This window comes from Drosophila persimilis, unplaced genomic scaffold (genome assembly GCF_003286085.1).
Source record: "Drosophila persimilis strain 14011-0111.01,24,50 unplaced genomic scaffold, DperRS2 tig00000000-arrow-pilon, whole genome shotgun sequence".
NCBI classification, from domain to species: domain Eukaryota; kingdom Metazoa; phylum Arthropoda; class Insecta; order Diptera; family Drosophilidae; genus Drosophila; species Drosophila persimilis.
In genome coordinates this window covers 11,847,551-11,857,953 of record NW_020825288.1, presented here as the reverse complement: position 1 = coordinate 11,857,953, position 10,403 = coordinate 11,847,551, and the positions used below count along the sequence as shown (strand labels likewise).

Here is a 10,403-nt window from a genome sequence, read left to right as displayed (position 1 = left end):
TCTGTGTGGTTCTGTGGGTTTCTGTGGTGCTGTTTGCTGTGTCTGTGTGGCGTGTTCCTGTAATACCTTATCAAATATAAATAAAGACACTTTGTGCGGGCTTAGGGCTTACCTTTTTGGGGTTTTCCCTGTTGCTTATTCGGTTGCAAAAAGTTAATCAAACAAAGTTTATCCCAGGGAGCAAGTGCCCAGAGGACCATTGTGCACTTCTAATGCAGATGTGCACTGAAAATATACTACTATGTACTACTATACATGTTTTAAATTGTTTTCAAATGTATATTTAATAATATAATGCAATAAAATCTCTCTCTCTCTCTCTCTCTCTGTCTCTTTGCGTGCAGTTAAGAGTAGGTATATTTAAAAAAACAAAAAGGGTAAAGCCATCCCCATCTCTGGTCTGTTTTTATTATGCTACAGTTGGTGCAATGTTCGTTACCAAATATCTTTCTTGTGGGTTCCACCCAGTCAGTCATACACAGACAATGGCAAATTCCAAAACGTATTTGATGCACACAGAGAATGCAGTAGACAATGGAAGGCAGCTTAGGTGTGTTGGTTCATTAATTTCCACAAATGAAGCAACTGCAAATCCATTCGCCAGCTTCGGTAATAATCAACAAGCCATTCAACAGATAAAGGTAGCTTAAAATTTCCAATTTCCAGTTGCCATTCAGCACAGAAACACATAACAGAACAACCTCATGGCCATGTGGGAGTGGACAGCCGTCTATACATGCTCGTAGTCTCATAGGTAAGGGACGGTCGGTCCTTTTTTGCCGCTCCAACTGTGACCAACAACAACTTATTGCGGTTACGAATTGTGGCAAAAGCTATCAATGATATTATCAACGGACAGACAGACAAACAGACTGGCAGAACAGGAAAGAGTAGAGCAGAAACCTAAGCGGAACGGAGCCCAAACCAAATCGAAACGAACGTATGCAAGCCCAATTACATCCGGTTGCAGTTTCAATTTCAATTTGCCGTGGCCGACGAACAATGGCCAATGGGTTGGCTGTTGGATTTTGGCTCTGCTGTCCTGTCTGGCGGCCCCAAAAAGGGCCAAAGGATATAAAGGCCCAAATGCCTCTGGCATGCACTGCCGCCACTGCTGATGCTTGGCATAATATTAATTTAAATTAGACAAAATACCATAGGGCCCAGGTATGCCAGGCCCTCTGATGTGGTGCGTGGTGCCTTCTGGCGTGGCGTGCCGTGACGTGGCGTGGGTGCGGTGTGTGTAGTCTCCAAATGCAATTTTGGCATTTTGGTTGAGTGGCTTGGGTTGGACAGCAGCTAATAACGATGTGCCCTGCACTCAATGTGACCTGTGGGAGCATCAAATTATCATTTACTGGTACTTTTACTTTGCTGCTTTCCATGGCATTCATTCATTGAGAGGAGTATTAATAATAATTCAGTATTTCAGAGAATAGGTACCATTTTAGTCGATTTATTAAAAGGCACAACTATTTGTCGTTTTGCCTGGTGTAGCGTGAAATTTCTAATTTGCCAATGCGATTCGAAACTTTGAATAAGGGCAACAACGCAACCGGAAATTCCGATTGCGACTGACCTGCCTAATTATCCAGAAAATGCAGTTAATACTTTTCTACCGACAGGAAAATGAAACGGTGGGGCCGGAGGGGAGTTGCGAGGAGAAAACTGCTGTTTGCGCATTTGTTTATTTGAAAATTTTGGATGCATCACTTAATTGCATTAATATATGTACATCGATCTGGCATATGCAAATATATTTTTGGGAATTGTCACAGCTGCCCCACACCCCCCCTCACCTACACCAGTGTTTGAATATTTTCCTGTGTTCTCCTCTATATTTGTCTGGATTTCCACGGTTTTTTTTTTTTTGACCGCCATGAAAATTAGCAAGTCAAATTGCTGCCATTGACGGGTCAGCATATTTTTCTTCTAATAATAGAGTTGTTGCCAATTAACACGCCGGCACGGCACAACCTCATACACAATCGGGCAAGTAGGGGGAGAGGTCCACGCATGCAGAAGACCGAAACAGATTTCCGCTTCCGTTTTGCATTAGTCGCTTCATGGAACTACATACATACATATGTATGTATATTCGTACATATTCGGGGTGACGCTGCTGCTGCTGTTGCTGCCGCACATAATTTATGGAAAATTGTTTGCATTTAATTGCATGGTTTAGCTTTAGCCCCATGTTGTTCTTGTTGCCCACATTGTTATGCATAATTCATTTGGGTGTACAGACGGCCGTGAGGGGCAGGGACTGGGGACTGGCGGTGGGGAGTGGGTGTTGCAAGTGAGTGATGAATTCGCTCTAATTAACTGCAACTCATCAGCTCATTTATCCAATGGCCTGTCTGGTCGTCCAACGAGCTACATATATGCATATGCATATATTTGTACCGTTAATGTCGCCTGGCTAGTGTGCACAGACTTTGGTTTGGTAAATAATGCAGTATTTGACTGACGGCTTTATTAAGATTGATATGCGAATGCATTTTTCAATGTGAGTTTGTTCAAAGAAAACTCAAATACTCCAGACATACCATAACGATATTAATTACTAATAGCCTGATGAAATTGGACTTTGGACAGTCTTATGGGAAAAGCTTTCAGTGAGAGCGAGAAAGTTATATGCGCCAGCTGCGGCAGAAATATTCGATTGCCACACTTTTCAGATTCAATTTCTGTCTCTCCCTCTCTCTAAAGTCTAGTGTCTAGTGTCATACGGCTATATTTAATTCCGTAATTTCGAGGACTTTAGTGCATTAATTAATATTCTTTTTATAACATTGTCACCCTCTGTGTTTGACACTAAATTACACGATTGACATTCATAACTTTTCCAACACTAGTAGTGACATCTCTCAATTAGTGAAAAGAAAAATAGTCTGGCTTATAAAACAGTGCAATTTGATGTGGTTATTTACTGTTTACTCTCATTGTTTAAGTCTGAGGCCAGGCTCCAATTTCTGTCTGGGCTAAACGCAACATCTGCTTGAAAGGTGCAAGATTTCTCGGCTTATAACCCAAACAAAGTGGTCAACAAAAATTGCACTGCACCGCTGAAAAAACAGACAGAAGGCCGACTTTCATATTGACAGCAAACAATTACCATTCTGCCACCGAAGAGACAGGTGAAAGCCGCAGGGAAAATTAAAAGGAAAATTAAACAATTAAAGCAAACAAGATGAGCGATTCAGAAGTTAATATCGGGGAATTGGCCGAGGCCGAGTACATCTGTGGATGGATTTTGGACCTGTGCAGCAAGGAGGACCGTCCTTTGGCCATGCTAGAGCTTTGCGAGCGTCGCCGAATAATCGTAAATCTCGGTCCCATGCTGTGGCAGTCGTTTGGCGCTGTGGCCGGGCTATTGCAGGAGGTGATTGACGTCTATCCGGCGGTGTCGGCCAACAGTTTGGATGACCAGCAGTCGCAGCGCGTATTCGCGGCCCTCAGCCTCTTCTTGTCCATGGCCAAGCATCCGGATACTGGAGTGCTACTGATGCGCACCCACGTGTTCTACTATCTGATGCCACTGCTGAGGCTGACCCAGAAAACGCGTCCCATCGAGCACGTGCGACTCTCGGTCCTGATCATCATCTGTGGGCTGCTGAAAAAGAACACAACGGAGATCATCTGCTACACAATGGCCGCCGAGCTGATTCCTCAGCTCCTGCGCCAGCTGGAGCACGGCTCGAGCATTAGCAAAACACTCTCTTCGTTTATTCTCTACCGCATCCTGGACAATGCGGTGGGCCTGAAGTTTGCCACCCGTCGTCTGTCCCGTCGAACCCATCTGATCCACACTCTGGGCCGCGTCATCCATCAGCAGACGCTGGAGCCGGATCCTCGAATCCTGCAACATGTCTTGCACATCTACACGCGTCTGGCCGACAATCCCGAGTCCCTCGAGATGATCCAGCTACACTTGCCGATGCAGCTGCGCAATGGCTTCTTTTGCATGGATAATGTGCTCAGTTATGACACCGTCAAGTCCGACCTGCAGACACTCAACGAGAAGGTGGCCATTAAGCCCATTAAGTGTAAGTATTGGATGGCATTTGCTCCGGAATTCAAGCAGTTGATTCTTGATCTATTGCAGCGCAAGCAGGAGAATCCCTCTGTTCAATTAATTGACGCACACGGGCAGTTTACACCTCGACAAGTTTCCTTTTTCGTTTAACCTTTATGTAATTTTTCTTGAGAATATATTTGTACTTATGTATGTATGTAGCCTTGCACCCACTCGGGGGAGCCCTGGCATCAGCATGTAAATTGCGTTACCTTTTCTCATTTTTAGTTCGGGCTGGGGATCGAATTGGCTTGCCTGGAGGGGGCATCAAGTTTGCGTAATGCAATAAACAGCTCGTAAATATTTTGATACCAATTTTCCAGCGTAATTGACTCAACGGTACTTTGAATGTCAAACAATAAATTCAATTACCAATCCATAGCCCCAAATGCAGACCCCACTCAGTACCACACACACAGACACACACACTCTCCAGACATGCCAGGGATGGAGTGGGAATGGGAAGGGGTAGCAGCAACGGTTAACCCTACCGTGCACGTGCTACGGCTCGGTTCTGACATGGATATGCCGAAAAATCTTCGAAGGATGAAAATGGGACCGGAACTGGGGCTGGGGCTGGGGCTGGGGCTGCTGTAAAACCAAAGCAAGCGGAAAATCAACGCACAAGTCGATAAACATTTGTATGAACAGCCAAAGAAAGCAGAGAGCAAACAGCCCGGCAAAAAGGAAACCAAAGAATCAGTTTTGTAGTTGTAATCAGAGAGCGGAGCAGACGCAGGGTTGATCGCTGCCACAGCGTAAAACAATTTCATATAAAAACAAATGATTCTTGGGTCGCACATAAACAAAGCGCATCACAATGCCGGGGTGAGTCAAGCCATATCGAAGAAGAGGGGAGTACAATTCCAGGCAGATCAAAGCTCTGGGGAAACGTCTGCCAAGACCTGAAAGGAAAAATAATATGTTAATCCTTCCATGGAATGGTGGGGATAGGAATATCTTTACCCTGGATCTCTGTAAGGCTCCGAGAATATCAGAAAAGCATAAGCCGTTCGGATAATTGACGTGTCCAAGACCTGAGAGGAAAAAGAACAATACATTTCGATTGAAACCTATGAAAGTGACAAGGTATTCATATATGTTTGTAGCTTTACCTTGAATTTTGTAGATCCGCTATCCATGGCTGTCCGTAGAGTGTGCATGCAAGGCCTCACGAAGTTCTTTGACAAAACACCTACAATTCCCAGTGCAGTCAAGTCTCTCAACCCGGAAATACGAACAGAGAGCAAGTCCGAGCCAAGACTGATTATTTCCAATCAAATCCGCCATGACAGCAATAGTCAGCCCACTTAATCTCCATTCTGTTATTTAGGCTGCGTATTTTACCTGTAATCGTACCTTCTCGTATGGTGATACCTCTTGGTATGAAAGATCATCCCAAAAGGCAACAGTACTGTCCAGCTAGCTGGCCAACAAAGAGAATCGGGTAAGGGAATCCCGAAACCAATTCGGTGTTACGTTTATGATGCACAAATTGAAATTTATAATAATTTTCCACCCATGTAGAACCAGAGCTTCGTTTTTATCGAGAACCACCATATACAAAAACAACAAAAAACAGAAAAACAACAGCCAACAGCCCGGCGATGAGGGCAACAACAATGACAGTCAAACAATGCAAAATCAATTTAAATTTTCATCTCTCACACACAGTCTGGCTGGCAGGCGGGCCGGGCCGGCAGGCCGGCAGCAGGAAGAGGGAGGAAACGAACGGTCGGGTAAAATGGGGCGAAAGCGCACACAAAATGGGTGAGAAAATCAGTAAAGCAACCGCAATCTCTTACCAAATTGTTTCGAGGGTGGCGTGCCCCCGATGTTTCCTCTTCTGCCGCCACGCAACTCAATCATAAGTAAATATCTCAGGCACACACACGCACGTGGAAATAAATAAAAAAAAAAGAAAGGGAAAGGAAAGGAAAAAAAGAAAAGCCGAGGGGCAGAGAGGCGGAGAGGTTTTCCTCTTCGAAAAAGTGGCAGGCAGAGGCAAGCTTATTATGCCCTCGGGTGAAATATAAGCGGGAAAATGGAGCAGAGGCTGGGCGAATGGGTAACGAAGTATCGGGTTGGCAGGCAAGACACGTTCTAATAGATTTTTCCAGCCTCTCGCCTTTTGACGCTGCCAGGCCATACAAGTTACACATGTTGCTTTTGTTTGGCTTCCTGTCACACACACACACACACACGCGCGGAGATCCTTGGTGGAGTCACAACACGCACACTTTGAGACACTGGCATTTGACGTGGCAAGTCGGCGGCTGTACCTCCAATTTAAGGCCCTAAATCCTTTATTCAATTTTTAGCCCGACGAGCATGCAGCGCGATAAGCGCGTCACTGGCAAAGCCAAACGGATTTCGAACATAAATAGGCATTGATTAGGGACCGGGATAAGCCATATCTAAAAGTAGAGTGGGAGGATTACATATAAATCACATATACCTACTATTCATACATACTTACATACATACATACATGCATACATCAAACTATGCAAATTGTTGGCAATTGACTGGCAAGCAAATATGAAAATTATGCCATTGGCGTCCAACCGGCAACAATGACGACGGGCGGGGCGGGGCGAGGCTGTGCGTCGCCTGGCCTCCAACTGGCAATCGACTTGGCTCGACTCCGAATGGAAGCTGCTGCAATTGACAGGCTCAGACCGGGCGAAGATGAGCTGGATGTGCACAGGAAGAGCTGGAGCCGGAAGCTGGCACACAACTAATTGGACATCCGTTTTCCTTTGCGATTATCGACTCGGAATAAGGGCAAGGGCAAGGTAAAGGTAACTCAAGTATTCTTTCCATCTGCACTTCCCTTGTAAATTTTGTGCCACGTTATTAACGCCAGATTGAGTGAATGGCCAGGACGGGGAAAGCGGCAGGAAGCACTGCTAAAAGGTCGCCATGACTCCAACTCCAACTTCAACTCCGACATTGGCTGGATTCTATTTAGCTGCAAGCTCCTTGTCCGTGCCCGTGGGGAGCACAAAAGCGAACGTTCAAATTGCCGGTGTCGTTTGGCTTGATTTAATTGAAGCCGATTACACAGCTGGATATGGCAGACCCGGCCAATCCCAGACACTGCCGCCAGCTGGCAGCCTCATTAGATCGATTCCTGTCCGTGTTCATGTCCATGTCAGCGTCCATCTCCGAGTCTAGTTAATAAACGCAGTCCCGCTGTGATGACAGCCTAGCAGTCGATGTTATTTCTTTTAGCGCTTAAGTCGCATGTGCTAAACTTTTAAGTTCCACAAGCGCAGAGTGCCCTAAGCCGCTTAGTCGGGGACTTACCAGAGTCCACAACAAAGACATGACAAGATCAATGGCCACAGCGTCCCCGACCAGGTCGGAGTCCCCCCTTTCAAGTCAAAAGTTTTCTCAATGGCAACCACTTCAAAAGCCGCCTTTCAAGTGCTGCAGTCACTGATTGTTTGTCACCTGTTCCTGAACTCGGGCGGTATTCATTAGCTGCCCGCATGCCACGTCCCGCCCGCCTGCCCTGCCCTGCCCCCTTTACGTTGAGCACTCTTAAGCTAAATTAAGTTTTGATAATTCCTAATAATCTATTCAAGTAAGTTTTCAGAAATGTTTGTTCACTTTGCCGTCGCATCGGCAATGGCTCCTGATGATGAGAAGGGACAAAACCGAGGGAGTTTCTAGATGAGGTGGGCTTTTGTTGTTCACTCCCCCATCAACACAGCGACACAGCACCACCGCACCACAGTGCAAATTGAATTTTGAAATTTTCTTAGATTTGAATTGTTAGATAGCTGGCGACTTATTAGAATGGAATACACAAAACCACACGCAAAAGTTTTGCGGTGTGTCCGCCTAGGCTGCACTGAACGAAATGGGCTTTAGCCAAGATTATTCAAAGGGAAACGCTGTGTTGAGAATACTGGCAGTGACTCATTTGACGGGCCGAAGCTTTTCATATGAATCATTTCACAATGCCTACAAAAAAAGAAACAATTATGATTGGAAGTTCATTACAAACATTTACTTACATGCATACATGGGTAGTGTGTACCTGATATCTTCAGTTCAGCAATCATTGAAGCCAATGATTGATTACAGAATTCTTCATCCTATGTATTCTGAAATTTATGTACAAAAACACATAATAACTTTATATAGTGAAAGTAAATCCAATACTCAAGTATTCCTCGCGGAACGACAACTCCAGAAACTCCAGACTCCGCCAAGCGGGGCCGCCATCTCAGGGCAGTGACGCGTTGGAAGCATCTCGATCGCTTTCGACACCCGTGGACACACGAATAACATAATCAGCAACGTGGCTAATTTCCAAAGAGTACTTCACTTTCACTGATACTTTTCTCTTACAACTTATCTGCAAAAATACCATAAACAATTGCAAATTACAAAGGCAAACAAAAGCTAGGATATCGATAAGCACAATCTGACCAGCTGACAATAATCGAATATCATTAAAGGCTCCAGGGCTGCCAACTCGTTTGCTAACGAGCATCTTACAACATAATAAATTTTATTGTTTTTAATTATTTGTTTGATCCCGCGTGGGATTTCTCTCCGTGTAATGGCTTTGAAAAACTTTGCAGCAACTATTGTTGAAAAGTTTTCAATTGAGAATATTAATTTAGTCAATACATGTGGGTGCAGGGGAATCCGGGCGCTGGCGGAGGCCAAACCAAAACAAACGGTAAAAGTTTTGTGGTTTCATAATGCCCAAAAGAGAGGCCAAAGCAGCTGAGCTCCGGTTCAGGCTGATGCTCAGGGATCGGGCCGGCCCCACCTGAGGTAGGAATAAGAAGAACTTGAGGGCGACAACGCGCCGGCATAATGTGGTTTTGTGGCGCAATTCCTATTAAGCAAGCGGAAGTATAATCAAGAACACTCTTACTCCATCCACCCAAAACACAGGCATGGCACACTCTCGCACACACCACCATCACCCAAGGTACACCGTCAGCTAGCAGCAGGAGGAGGAGGAATAGTAGCAGGCGGAGGATGGGATGGCACACGCACTTTGGTCCAATTAGCCGTGTGTCCAACCAAATTGGCTGTGGGCCATGCTTTGTTGTGGCCGACAGCGTTGGGCCGCCGTCGTCGTGTGCCACAAATGAAGTGGAGCCCCATCATCAGCTGAGTTTTCGGCGGATATTCTGCATAGCTACAGCCTTAATGCGGTCAGTTGTCACTTTGATCTGCTCGAAACAGGAAAATAATGTGTACCAAACTTGTGTATATATAACAGAAATGGAATACAGATCTTGTTCAGCCGCCGGGCACGGTCCGTCTCCGGCTCGACCCGGCTATCCGCACATGTGCACCTGGAGGGAATTAGCATACAACCAGCCCATCCACCCAGAAACAGTGGGAGGAGGGGGCAGGTTATGAACATTGCGCTCATCATCAATGGCTGCAGGGCAAACTGAAGCAGCGGCAAGCGGCAGACGGCAGCTGTTCGGCCAGGTCGCCCCTCCCCATCCACAGCACTGGCGAAATATGGCCAACGGTGGATCTGTGTCCAAAAAATGTTTTCACCGGCATTTGCATGGTAAAACGGCAACATGGACGTGGTCATCGTCAGCTCCGAGTGTTGTACTACACTCCAAGTCCATTCAATCACACACACATACTCCGCTCCTCCGTCGCGGGGTGGGAGAATCAAAGGATGGAAGCAAAGCCGGAGTAGCAGAACCTAAAACCCAGTCCCTGGCCCTCGCCCTGGGTCGCTGCGGACATCTTTGCCCAGCGGTAACAAATGTCCAATGCAGAGGCTACTCAGCTCACATTTGCTTTGTTTCACTATCCATCCCGTTTGTCCAGGCGCAGGCAGGGAGCATACCTACATATGTACCATTGTGCATATCTGTGCGTGTCGCTCTCCATGTGGGAGCGGATGTTGGATAGGTGGATAGGAGTGGACCGAGCGTAGCTTGTTTCCGGTACGGCACGCAGTGCAACACAACACGAGAAAAGAAAGCAAACTGGCGCCTGCAGTAAATTGAACTTTTGCATTTCAAGTGAATCGCTCCAACAAAGCTTCAATGGTCCCAGTCATCATCCCAAACAGCTAGCGCCAGAGCCAGAGCCATTTCCATCTCCCTGCGCGCTGGACCCTGCCAAACCAAATCAAAATGTTGAAACAAAGGCCATTGGGATGCCCGAATACGCACGAAAAACACAAGTTGGAACAGGAATCCCAAATACCAAGGGAATGAACAAAAATGGAATCTTTTTCAAATTGAAGGTTCATTTGTTTGCTATAGCTAAAGTCAAATATCTCTGAAAAGAGATTCTTTGTGTGCACTTTTTCCAT

At 45.9% G+C, this 10,403-nt stretch overlaps 1 protein-coding gene across 1 annotated transcript; it reads left to right on the top strand.

Annotated features, from left to right (window-relative positions):
- Positions 1-2,931: 2,931 nt before the first annotated feature.
- Positions 2,932-4,275, top strand: LOC6588126 (CCR4-NOT transcription complex subunit 9). The gene is made up of 2 exons (XM_026994985.1): positions 2,932-4,049; positions 4,109-4,275. The coding sequence occupies exons 1-2, from the start codon at positions 3,194-3,196 to the stop codon at positions 4,141-4,143; spliced, it is 891 nt and encodes a 296-aa protein (XP_026850786.1). The 5' UTR covers positions 2,932-3,193; the 3' UTR covers positions 4,144-4,275.
- Positions 4,276-10,403: the final 6,128 nt, after the last annotated feature.

Coding starts and splice junctions, on each gene's coding strand:
- LOC6588126 (XM_026994985.1), top strand. CDS start 3,194: ATGAGCGATTCAGAAGTTAATATCGGGGAATTGGCCGAGGCCGAGTAC. Junction 4,050..4,108: donor GGCCATTAAGCCCATTAAGT/GTAAGTATTGGA, acceptor GATCTATTGCAG/CGCAAGCAGGAGAATCCCTC.